The following is a 12967-nucleotide window of genomic DNA, read 5'->3' on the forward strand; positions in this document are numbered from 1 at the left end:
AATAGCCACTTTAAGAGAGTCAGGTCTAATGGGTTATTGTCTCTGGCACTACAGGTAGAGCAGAACGATGAAGAACTCAATAGCCTAAGAATGACAGGCTGCCTGAAAGCCGCGTGGGGCCCCAGATTTTTAGTGAAGCATTTGGGACAGTTTGTGTGCAGAAGGAAGACAATCTGAGTGGTTTCATATAAATTAACAAAGACTCTAAGAAGAGTGACCTTAAACAAAGGTTGTAAAAGGCAACACTGATTCTTATGGGATTTCTGCAACACGCGTGCAACACTGGCTGTGATGAGGTCTTGCACAGTTCAGTTTTAGGAGGAGGCTAGGACAGCACATGGTGGAAGCCAGATATCATCTCTCCTAATTAGGCTAACTGCATGATAAGCCGTAATCTGATTCCAGTCTGCCAGGCACTGTCTGCTTGTTACCCAATAAGCTCATTATTGCAACCATGGAGCGCGCAGGACAGCTTACTGTTCTTGCTGGCAGCCTGAACCACCTCCATGTATGCTGAAGGATCATCCGCCTTTATGTAAGAGTCAATAGCTTCCTTCACAAGGTCTTTCTGGAGCTGTGCTCGCGCCAGCTGGCTCCACACCGCAGGCTCGTTGCACTTTTCAGCAAACTCGTATGCGCGGTCCAGGTTCCCGATATGTTCAATGAGAACCTGGAAAAGAGAAAGACAACAAAGATTCACACATGCCGGCACCACACTAACCCTTCACCTAAAGCTCCTTGCAGAGAGATTCAGCTTCTATGAAATGGAAAGCACATTCAAAATAATATGTGGCATGGTTTTCATTACTCTCACACAGAATGACAATTAATGTAATCTACAAACATCTACTTTATGTATGCATAACATCCACAACCTGGAGGATTCATCTCCTGTCCCAGTCTGTGCAGACTACACACTACTATACCTAAAAAATAATCAGTGTTAGCATGTAATATATCTAGTCAGTACACCACAGACACATTAACCATTCATTCTGGAAGTAATGCTTCACTTCCATCCAAAATGAGTGTTTTATGCCAAGGTAAGGATCTTATTGTACTCCAATAAATCTCAGACCTGCTGGTCTACCTGTCCTGGGCTGTATCACTGCTACCACTCAGCACAGACAAGCCAGAACAGCCAAACCACCCTGTTCCTAAGCGGCAGCCCCTGCAAATCTAACACTCTACTTGCAATGTACCTCAGGCCTGTAAATCCAACATGTGGGGGTTATTGGTACATTTCCTAGAACAGTTTAGAAAAAGCAGATGAAAACTGTATGTAAACAACTTTCCAAATGTATTCTTCAGCTGCACAAACAATTCTAGTATAAACCTACATGCAGAAAAAGACTAGAGATCCACAAATTCTGAGAGAGACATTTGAAAAGAGGGAGAGAGTGGGTCTCATCAGCCAAGGGTTTCAGGGTCAGTTTTCAACAAAGAGGTATATTTTGGTTGGAAACACTAAGAAGTCAGCGACAATGTTTATGATAAGTGCAGGAAGTTAACCTTTCATTCCACATTTCTCATTGAAATATTTGTTATACTCACAGTATCTCATCCTTGCGCTTACCTGTATGGCAGATGTGTTGACATCAAACTTGCGGAAGATCGCAAAGGCCTCCTCAAACAGCTCATTACTGATGGCGATGTTAGCGATATCAGGGGCATCATAGTTGTCCAGGCGGTTGATGTACTCCATCACACGTGTGCGGTCAGCTTTAATTGCTGTCAAGATCAGAAGGTTCTGCAGATTTCTGAGAACAGAAAAAAGCACAAACTTAAACCTCAGTAACAGAAAACAGAACTGGCAACCCGGGGGAGGATACAGAAACAACAGACAAGAACATGGAAAGCGAGTATCAAACATCCGGCTTTTCAGCAATGAAATTCACTGATACCCCCTGCAGCAGCAGCCATATGGTAAATGGCCATCTTTTGAAGATAAAAGCATTTAAGAATAGCTGCCAAGAGGCCCCATATTTGAGAGACATCTTTGGCCAGCTCTGGCTTTTTAACCGATCACCCTTAATATACTGGGGTTGTAATAGACCTGCAATCAAGTAAAAGGAAACGTGCGGCCACAATGTAATAGATATTAATCCAAGCCTAGGTGGCACAGTCACACTTGTTAGTTATGTCGAAGGACACATCTCTGGAAAATAACGGCAGAGAACAGAGACACAGCATTTCAGCAAGGAGAGAGGCAGGTAAACAAAGCAAACAGCATCTTCTGCAAATGCTTCGATTGGAGGGAAGAAAGTAAGGATAAAGACAATTATCAAACAAGGCAGAAGAAAACGGTGCTTCCTCACTTCAGAGAAAATGGACTACTCTTGAATAAGAAAATTAAGACAGCAATGCCCCATATGCTGGAATGTGGCATGAGAGACTGTTAAACTCGTGTTCTGAAACATAGGAGCAGGTCAGCACTAACTGCAAACTCTGGTTTAGGAAGGATTAGACGAGAAGGAACTAGTTCCATATTCTAAAGAGAGCAGGAACAAATAATGACCTTTCCCAGACTCTTGATCAGAGCACGAGATACAGACTTGCCACATTTTCCAATGAGGGAATGGAGCAGATGGCGTGGTTGCAAGTTCTAGGAAGGGAAATTACGAGTCCATGCTCTAGGAGAAAGGACTCGCCCCATGTTTGAGATTGAGCAGAAGGAGATGAACTTATCCACACTATCAATCAGTTTACAAAACAAGCCTTCTATTCTACACAGCAGCAGAGATCACACAGACCTCAGGGAGTAAAGGACAGTATATCGTGTGTAACAGAGGAACACATCATGTGGAGCTTGTGTACACGGGAATAGAAAGCCACTCCAGTCTTACATAGCACAGTACAGATCTTCTGCTCTTTAAATAAAACACTAATTGTCATCGGGGCATGTGTGAGGTTATGTTTGGCTTCAGCAAGAAAGAGGCCCAATCAGAGAACTAGGACATTAGAGGTTTACAGCAGCATGCACTCTTGGTAGCCCGGTCCCCTGCTTCATCTGCTACTTGAACTGCCATCCTCCTTTCTCAAGCTGCAGCCTCACCGTCACCCAAGAGAGAGAGCTCCCAGCTTACCTGTGTTCACTGAACACCGAGTTCTCCAGCACAATCTTCTCCAGCAGCTCAATCAGCTCATTGGGCAGGTCAGCTGTCATGAAGGCTTTCACTGTGACCGACACCTCCTCAGGGTCCTGAGTCTCCGAGAGGGCTGTCTGCACCACCTGCTTTCAGAGGCAGAAAGAGGAACCTCAGACATGGGTCCATGCATCCATTGTATCTGCCCACACCCTGGTCCACAGGACAGAGGTCCAAGGCTGGAGGCCTCAGCTAACGTAGGGACCAACTCAGCAGTGTAAAGGGGGGTAAGGCTGGTGGGCTCAATGAATGCAGTCTAAAGAGGCCCAAGGCTGGAGGCCTCAGCTAACGCAGTGACCAACTCAGCAGTGTAAAGGGGGGTAAGGCTGGTGGGCTCAATGAATGCAGTGTAAAGAGGTCCAAGGCTGGAGGCCTCAGCTAACGTAGGGACCAACTCAGCAGTGTAAAGGGGTTTAAGGCTGGTGGGCTCAATGAATGCAGTGTAAAGAGGTCCAAGGCTGGAGGCTTCAGCTAACGTAGGGACCAACTCAGCAGTGTAAAGGGGGGTAAGGCTGGTGGGCTCAATGAATGCAGTGTAAAGAGGCCCAAGGCTGGAGGCCTCAGCTAACGTAGTGACCAACTCAGCAGTGTAAAGGGGGGTAAGGCTGGTGGGCTAAATTAATGCAATGTAAAGAGGCCCAAGGCTGGAGGCTTCAGCAAACGTAGGGACCAACTCAGCAGTGTAAAGGGGGGTAAGGCTGGTGGGCTCAATGAATGCAGTGTAAAGAGGCCCAAGGCTGGAGGCCTCAGCTAACGTAGGGACCAACTCAGCAGTGTAAAGGGGTTTAAGGCTGGTGGGCTCAATGAATGCAGTCTAAAGAGGCCCAAGGCTGGAGGCCTCAGCTAACGTAGGGACCAACTCAGCAGTGTAAAGGGGGGTAAGGCTGGTGGGCTCAATGAATGCAGTGTAAAGAGGCCCAAGGCTGGAGGCCTCAGCTAACGTAGGGACCAACTCAGCAGTGTAAAGGGGGGTAAGGCTGGTGGGCTCAATGAATGCAGTGTAAAGAGGCCCAAGGCTGGAGGCCTCAGCTAACGTAGTGACCAACTCAGCAGTGTAAAGGGGTTTAAGGCTGGTGGGCTCAATGAATGCAGTGTAAAGAGGCCCAAGGCTGGAGGCTTCAGCTAACGTAGGGACCAACTCAGCAGTGTAAAGGGGTTTAAGGCTGGTGGGCTCAATGAATGCAGTGTAAAGAGGCCCAAGGCTGGAGGCCTCAGCTAACGTAGTGACCAACTCAGCAGTGTAAAGGGGGGTAAGGCTGGTGGGCTCAATGAATGCAGTGTAAAGAGGCCCAAGGCTGGAGGCCTCAGCTAACGTAGGGACCAACTCAGCAGTGTAAAGGGGGGTAAGGCTGGTGGGCTCAATGAATGCAGTGTAAAGAGGCCCAAGGCTGGAGGCTTCAGCTAACGTAGGGACCAACTCAGCAGTGTAAAGGGGGGTAAGGCTGGTGGGCTCAATGAATGCAGTGTAAAGAGGCCCAAGGCTGGAGGCCTCAGCAAACGTAGTGACCAACTCAGCAGTGTAAAGGGGTTTAAGGCTGGTGGGCTCAATGAATGCAGTGTAAAGAGGTCCAAGGCTGGAGGCTTCAGCTAACGTAGGGACCAACTCAGCAGTGTAAAGGGGTTTAAGGCTGGTGGGCTCAATGAATGCAGTGTAAAGAGGCCCAAGGCTGGAGGCTTCAGCTAACGTAGTGACCAACTCAGCAGTGTAAAGGGGGGTAAGGCTGGTGGGCTCAATGAATGCAGTGTAAAGAGGCCCAAGGCTGGAGGCCTCAGCTAACATAGTGACCAACTCAGCAGTGTAAAGGGGGGTAAGGCTGGTGGGCTCAATGAATGCAGTGTAAAGAGGCCCAAGGCTGGAGGCCTCAGCTAACGTAGGGACCAACTCAGCAGTGTAAAGGGGTTTAAGGCTGGTGGGCTCAATGAATGCAGTGTAAAGAGGCCCAAGGCTGGAGGCTTCAGCTAACGTAGGGACCAACTCAGCAGTGTAAAGGGGTTTAAGGCTGGTGGGCTCAATGAATGCAGTGTAAAGAGGCCCAAGGCTGGAGGCCTCAGCTAACGTAGGGACCAACTCAGCAGTGTAAAGGGGTTTAAGGCTGGTGGGCTCAATGAATGCAGTGTAAAGAGGCCCAAGGCTGGAGGCCTCAGCTAACGTAGGGACCAACTCAGCAGTGTAAAGGGGGGTAAGGCTGGTGGGCTCAATGAATGCAGTGTAAAGAGGCCCATGGCTGGAGGCTTCAGCTAACGTAGGGACCAACTCAGCAGTGTAAAGGGGTTTAAGGCTGGTGGGCTCAATGAATGCAGTGTAAAGAGGCCCAAGGCTGGAGGCTTCAGCTAACGTAGGGACCAACTCAGCAGTGTAAAGGGGGGTAAGGCTGGTGGGCTCAATGAATGCAGTGTAAAGAGGCCCAAGGCTGGAGGCCTCAGCTAACGTAGGGACCAACTCAGCAGTGTAAAGGGGTTTAAGGCTGGTGGGCTCAATGAATGCAGTGTAAAGAGGCCCAAGGCTGGAGGCCTCAGCTAACGTAGGGACCAACTCAGCAGTGTAAAGGGGTTTAAGGCTGGTGGGCTCAATGAATGCAGTGTAAAGAGGCCCAAGGCTGGAGGCCTCAGCTAACGTAGGGACCAACTCAGCAGTGTAAAGGGGGGTAAGGCTGGTGGGCTCAATGAATGCAGTGTAAAGAGGCCCAAGGCTGGAGGCTTCAGCTAACGTAGGGACCAACTCAGCAGTGTAAAGGGGTTTAAGGCTGGTGGGCTCAATGAATGCAGTGTAAAGAGGCCCAAGGCTGGAGGCTTCAGCTAACGTAGGGACCAACTCAGCAGTGTAAAGGGGTTTAAGGCTGGTGGGCTCAATGAATGCAGTGTAAAGAGGCCCAAGGCTGGAGGCCTCAGCTAACGTAGTGACCAACTCAGCAGTGTAAAGGGGGGTAAGGCTGGTGGGCTCAATGAATGCAGTGTAAAGAGGTCCAAGGCTGGAGGCTTCAGCTAACGTAGGGACCAACTCAGCAGTGTAAAGGGGTTTAAGGCTGGTGGGCTCAATGAATGCAGTGTAAAGAGGCCCAAGGCTGGAGGCCTCAGCTAACGTAGGGACCAACTCAGCAGTGTAAAGGGGTTTAAGGCTGGTGGTCTCAATGAATGCAGTGTAAAGAGGCCCAAGGCTGGAGGCCTCAGCTAACGTAGGGACCAACTCAGCAGTGTAAAGGGGTTTAAGGCTGGTGGTCTCAATGAATGCAGTGTAAAGAGGTCCAAGGCTGGAGGCCTCAGCTAACGTAGGGACCAACTCAGCAGTGTAAAGGGGGGTAAGGCTGGTGGGCTCAATGAATGCAGTGTAAAGAGGCCCAAGGCTGGAGGCCTCAGCTAACGTAGGGACCAACTCAGCAGTGTAAAGGGGGGTAAGGCTGGTGGGCTCAATGAATGCAGTGTAAAGAGGCCCAAGGCTGGAGGCTTCAGCTAACGTAGGGACCAACTCAGCAGTGTAAAGGGGTTTAAGGCTGGTGGGCTCAATGAATGCAGTGTAAAGAGGTCCAAGGCTGGAGGCTTCAGCTAACGTAGGGACCAACTCAGCAGTGTAAAGGGGGGTAAGGCTGGTGGGCTCAATGAATGCAGTGTAAAGAGGCCGAAGGCTGGAGGCCTCAGCTAACGTAGGGACCAACTCAGCAGTGTAAAGGGGTTTAAGGCTGGTGGGCTTAATGAATGCAGTGTAAAGAGGCCCAAGGCTGGAGGCCTCAGCTAACGTAGGGACCAACTCAGCAGTGTAAAGGGGGGTAAGGCTGGTGGGCTCAATGAATGCAGTGTAAAGAGGCCCAAGGCTGGAGGCTTCAGCTAACGTAGGGACCAACTCAGCAGTGTAAAGGGGGGTAAGGCTGGTGGGCTCAATGAATGCAGTGTAAAGAGGCCCAAGGCTGGAGGCCTCAGCTAACGCAGTGACCAACTCAGCAGTGTAAAGGGGTTTAAGGCTGGTGGGCTCAATGAATGCAGTGTAAAGAGGTCCAAGGCTGGAGGCCTCAGCTAACGTAGGAACCAACTCAGCAGTGTAAAGGTGTTTAAGGCTGGTGGGCTCAATTAATGCAGTGTAAAGAGGTCCAAGGCTGGAGGCTTCAGCTAACGTAGGGACCAACTCAGCAGTGTAAAGGGGTTTAAGGCTGGTGGGCTCAATGAATGCAGTGTAAAGAGGCCCAAGGCTGGAGGCCTCAGCTAACGTAGGGACCAACTCAGCAGTGTAAAGGGGGGTAAGGCTGGTGGGCTCAATTAATGCAGTCTAAAGAGGCCCAAGGCTGGAGGCCTCAGCTAACGTAGGGACCAACTCAGCAGTGTAAAGGGGTTTAAGGCTGGTGGGCTCAATGAATGCAGTGTAAAGAGGCCCAAGGCTGGAGGCTTCAGCTAACGTAGTGACCAACTCAGCAGTGTAAAGGGGTTTAAGGCTGGTGGGCTCAATGAATGCAGTGTAAAGAGGTCCAAGGCTGGAGGCTTCAGCTAACGTAGGGACCAACTCAGCAGTGTAAAGGGGTTTAAGGCTGGTGGGCTCAATGAATGCAGTGTAAAGAGGCCCAAGGCTGGAGGCTTCAGCTAACGTAGGGACCAACTCAGCAGTGTAAAGGGGGGTAAGGCTGGTGGGCTCAATGAATGCAGTGTAAAGAGGCCCAAGGCTGGAGGCCTCAGCTAACGTAGGGACCAACTCAGCAGTGTAAAGGGGGGTAAGGCTGGTGGGCTCAATGAATGCAGTGTAAAGAGGTCCAAGGCTGGAGACTTCAGCTAACGTAGGGACCAACTCAGCAGTGTAAAGGGGTTTAAGGCTGGTGGGCTCAATGAATGCAGTGTAAAGAGGCCCAAGGCTGGAGGCCTCAGCTAACGTAGGGACCAACTCAGCAGTGTAAAGGGGGGTAAGGCTGGTGGGCTCAATGAATGCAGTGTAAAGAGGTCCAAGGCTGGAGGCCTCAGCTAACGTAGTGACCAACTCAGCAGTGTAAAGGGGTTTAAGGCTGGTGGGCTCAATGAATGCAGTGTAAAGAGGTCCAAGGCTGGAGACTTCAGCTAACGTAGGGACCAACTCAGCAGTGTAAAGGGGTTTAAGGCTGGTGGGCTCAATGAATGCAGTGTAAAGAGGCCCAAGGCTGGAGGCCTCAGCTAACGTAGGGACCAACTCAGCAGTGTAAAGGGGGGTAAGGCTGGTGGGCTCAATGAATGCAGTGTAAAGAGGTCCAAGGCTGGAGGCCTCAGCTAACGTAGTGACCAACTCAGCAGTGTAAAGGGGTTTAAGGCTGGTGGGCTCAATGAATGCAGTCTAAAGAGGCCCAAGGCTGGAGGCCTCAGCTAACGTAGGGACCAACTCAGCAGTGTAAAGGGGTTTAAGGCTGGTGGGCTCAATGAATGCAGTGTAAAGAGGCCCCAGGCTGGAGGCTTCAGCTAACGTAGGGACCAACTCAGCAGTGTAAAGGGGTTTAAGGCTGGTGGGCTCAATTAATGCAGTGTAAAGAGGCCCAAGGCTGGAGGCCTCAGCTAACGCAGTGACCAACTCAGCAGTGTAAAGGGGGTAAGGCTGGTGGGCTCAATTAATGCAGTGTAAAGAGGCCCAAGGCTGGAGGCCTCAGCTAACGCAGCGACCAACTCAGCAGTGTAAAGGGGGGTAAGGCTGGTGGGCTCAATTAATGCAGTGTAAAGAGGCCCAAGGCTGGAGGCCTCAGCTAACGCAGTGACCAACTCAGCAGTGTAAAGGGGGGTAAGGCTGGTGGGCTCAATGAATGCAGTGTAAAGAGGTCCAAGGCTGGAGGCCTCAGCTAACGCAGTGACCAACTCAGCAGTGTAAAGGGGGGTAAGGCTGGTGGGCTCAATGAATGCAGTGTAAAGAGGCCCAAGGCTGGAGGCCTCAGCTAACGCAGTGACCAACTCAGCAGTGTAAAGGGGTTTAAGGCTGGTGGGCTCAATGAATGCAGTCTAAAGAGGCCCAAGGCTGGAGGCCTCAGCTAACGTAGGGACCAACTCAGCAGTGTAAAGGGGGGTAAGGCTGGTGGGCTCAATGAATGCAGTGTAAAGAGGCCCAAGGCTGGAGGCTTCAGCTAACGTAGTGACCAACTCAGCAGTGTAAAGGGGTTTAAGGCTGGTGGGCTCAATGAATGCAGTGTAAAGAGGTCCAAGGCTGGAGGCTTCAGCTAACGTAGGGACCAACTCAGCAGTGTAAAGGGGAGTAAGGCTGGTGGGCTCAATGAATGCAGTGTAAAGAGGCCCAAGGCTGGAGGCCTCAGCTAACGTAGGGACCAACTCAGCAGTGTAAAGGGGTTTAAGGCTGGTGGGCTCAATGAATGCAGTGTAAAGAGGCCCAAGGCTGGAGGCCTCAGCTAACGTAGGGACCAACTCAGCAGTGTAAGGGGGTTTAAGGCTGGTGGGCTCAATTAATGCAGTGTAAAGAGGCCCAAGGCTGGAGGCTTCAGCAAACGTAGGGACCAACTCAGCAGTGTAAAGGGGGGTAAGGCTGGTGGGCTCAATGAATGCAGTGTAAAGAGGCCCAAGGCTGGAGGCCTCAGCTAACGTAGTGACCAACTCAGCAGTGTAAAGGGGGGTAAGGCTGGTGGGCTCAATTAATGCAGTGTAAAGAGGCCCAAGGCTGGAGGCTTCAGCAAACGTAGGGACCAACTCAGCAGTGTAAAGGGGGGTAAGGCTGGTGGGCTCAATGAATGCAGTGTAAAGAGGCCCAAGGCTGGAGGCCTCAGCTAACGTAGTGACCAACTCAGCAGTGTAAAGGGGGGTAAGGCTGGTGGGCTCAATTAATGCAGTGTAAAGAGGCCCAAGGCTGGAGGCTTCAGCAAACGTAGGGACCAACTCAGCAGTGTAAAGGGGGGTAAGGCTGGTGGGCTCAATGAATGCAGTGTAAAGAGGCCCAAGGCTGGAGGCCTCAGCTAACGTAGTGACCAACTCAGCAGTGTAAAGGGGGGTAAGGCTGGTGGGCTCAATGAATGCAGTGTAAAGAGGTCCAAGGCTGGAGGCCTCAGCTAACGTAGGGACCAACTCAGCAGTGTAAAGGGGGGTAAGGCTGGTGGGCTCAATGAATGCAGTGTAAAGAGGCCCAAGGCTGGAGGCCTCAGCTAACGTAGTGACCAACTCAGCAGTGTAAAGGGGTTTAAGGCTGGTGGGCTCAATGAATGCAGTGTAAAGAGGCCCAAGGCTGGAGGCTTCAGCTAACGTAGGGACCAACTCAGCAGTGTAAAGGGGGGTAAGGCTGGTGGGCTCAATGAATGCAGTGTAAAGAGGCCCAAGGCTGGAGGCCTCAGCTAACGCAGTGACCAACTCAGCAGTGTAAAGGGGGGTAAGGCTGGTGGGCTCAATGAATGCAGTGTAAAGAGGCCCAAGGCTGGAGGCCTCAGCTAACGTAGTGACCAACTCAGCAGTGTAAAGGGGGGTAAGGCTGGTGGGCTCAATTAATGCAGTGTAAAGAGGCCCACGGCTGGAGGCCTCAGCTAACGTAGTGACCAACTCAGCAGTGTAAAGGGGGGTAAGGCTGGTGGGCTCAATGAATGCAGTGTAAAGAGGCCCAAGGCTGGAGGCCTCAGCTAACGTAGGGACCAACTCAGCAGTGTAAAGGGGTTTAAGGCTGGTGGGCTCAATGAATGCAATGTAAAGAGGCCCAAGGCTGGAGGCTTCAGCAAACGTAGGGACCAACTCAGCAGTGTAAAGGGGGGTAAGGCTGGTGGGCTCAATGAATGCAGTGTAAAGAGGTCCAAGGCTGGAGGCTTCAGCTAACGTAGGGACCAACTCAGCAGTGTAAAGGGGGGTAAGGCTGGTGGGCTCAATGAATGCAGTGTAAAGAGGCCCAAGGCTGGAGGCCTCAGCTAACGTAGGGACCAACTCAGCAGTGTAAGGGGGTTTAAGGCTGGTGGGCTCAATGAATGCAGTGTAAAGAGGCCCAAGGCTGGAGGCTTCAGCTAACGTAGGGACCAACTCAGCAGTGTAAAGGGGGGTAAGGCTGGTGGGCTCAATGAATGCAGTGTAAAGAGGTCCAAGGCTGGATGTTTCAGTGAATATGGACAATGGCTCAGAAGTGTACAGATGTGCAAGACCTTAGGCCTCCATGAAAGTGGACTATGACTCCTGAGCATCCAGAGGTGCGAGGCTGGTTGTCTCTGTGCATGTGTACAATGACTCGGAAGTGTAGAAAGGTGCAGGGCAAGTGGCTTCTGTGAATGTGGGGGTTAAAAACGTTCACACTCCATGGCTCAGAAGTGTACAGAGGTGCAAGGCTGGTGGTCTCCATGAACGTGGATGATAACTTGTGACCGTACAGAGGTGTAAGGCTGGTGGCCTCTGCGCATGTAGACAATGACTATATAGTGTGCAGAAGCACAAGACTAGTGGCCTACGTGAATACGCACAGCGACTCAGCAGTGTACAGAGGTGCACGGCTAGTATCCTCCGTGAATGCGGACAACGACTCAGCAGTGTACAGGGGTGCACGGCTGGTGGCCTCCGTGAATGCGGACAACGACTCAGCAGTGTACAGGGGTGCACGGCTAGTGGCCTCCGTGAATGCGGACAACGTCTCAGCAGTGTACAGAGGTGCACGGCTGGTGGCCTCCGTGAATGGAGGCAATGGCTCAAGATGGTAGAAAGGTGCAAGGTTGGGCTTCTGAAAATGTGCGAAATTAGCAGAATAAAATGGCGCAAGAAGAATTATTTCAGAGAATGTGGACAATGACTCCGCAGTATCACTAGGAGCAAGGTTGGTGACCTCAGGGAACGTGAACACTGACTTAGCAGCGTAGAGGTGCAAGCCTGGTGGCCTTAGTGAACATTGACATTCTTTTAGCAGGGTAAAGAAGTGCACACCTGGGAGCCTCCGTGAACGTGGACACCAACTTTGCAGGAAAGGCAACTGAATGGTGCAACGAGATTTCTATGTAAATGTAACATGCACAATGTAGCACGGGCAGCAGACTGATGTTCCTGAAAACCAAGGCTTGTTTGCACACTTATCACATACTACACTGGCAGACTCCCCTCACTGTGCATCCTACAGGAGTGGTTTCAAACAGGTTTGTTCAGTCTCCATGCATTTCCATTGTGGTCTTTTTCCAAACAGCCAAACAGAGATAAAAAGTGGATGCTGGGAGAAGCTTTGATCTGATGAGTCACCAATAGTTTGTTGCATATATTTTTGTAGCGCTGAAAATATTCTGCTGTCGCACTTTAAGGTCTTTGATACTAACTGGGTTACAAAGCGCATTTTGAAACCTGAAACTGGTTTCTCAGCCCTCAGAAATCACTCAATATATAAACATCCACTTCTCTTGGTTAAGGGGGGGATTATTCTTGTAGAAACTAAGTTTAGAGTTTGAACAGTGTCAGTGTGTTGTTTTACAGGTCTTGGTCTTTAAATGATAGATTTTAATACCCAATTCCACTGTTTAAATTATGGTGCACTCTAGGGGTACTCCATGCATTGGCATCAATAGGAAGCCCCAGCCACACAGACCCAGCTATGGCTCTAACATGGTGTAGCACGTATTTAGTGTTGTATTACGTTTAAACGCTCCTGTGCAGCCAGACACTTACTACCCCTGACCACAGTGGCTGCAGCACATTACCTGATCGATAAGCTGCCTCCGGAACGGGTTGCTCTCCTCCAGGACATTGGCCCAGAGTTCTGGGTCTTTCCGCCTCACCAAGTAGCGTGCTTCACTCTTAAACAGCGAGTTCTCATTGCAAACCTACAGAAAAGCAAGAAAAGGAATAAAGACAAACTGAAGGTAATTTCGATATGGGCTCCGGTATCCACGCCGGACACAGGCGACAGTACTGATCAATGCCGAACCATCTGGGGCACATAGTGAACATAA

General features: G+C 50.6%; 1 protein-coding gene across 2 annotated transcripts in view; it reads right to left on the bottom strand.

The window, feature by feature from the left end:
• The window catches only part of CLTCL1 (clathrin heavy chain like 1), a 330795-nt gene that overhangs the window by 115436 nt on the left and 202392 nt on the right, over window positions 1-12967 (bottom strand). Inside the window, exons 18-21 of one of the 2 annotated variants that reach the window (XM_078667862.1) lie at window positions 12716-12838; window positions 3087-3232; window positions 1577-1760; window positions 478-670 (exon numbers count right to left, since the gene is read on the bottom strand). In XM_078667862.1, coding sequence (XP_078523988.1) covers window positions 478-670; window positions 1577-1760; window positions 3087-3232; window positions 12716-12838 — 646 coding nt within the window. Of the gene's footprint in view, window positions 1-477; window positions 671-1576; window positions 1761-3086; window positions 3236-12715; window positions 12839-12967 lie in introns of both variants that reach the window. The other variant, XM_078667861.1, reaches the window with a different exon arrangement.

This window comes from Lissotriton helveticus, chromosome 11 (assembly GCF_964261635.1).
Source record: "Lissotriton helveticus chromosome 11, aLisHel1.1, whole genome shotgun sequence".
NCBI lineage: Eukaryota > Metazoa > Chordata > Amphibia > Caudata > Salamandridae > Lissotriton > Lissotriton helveticus.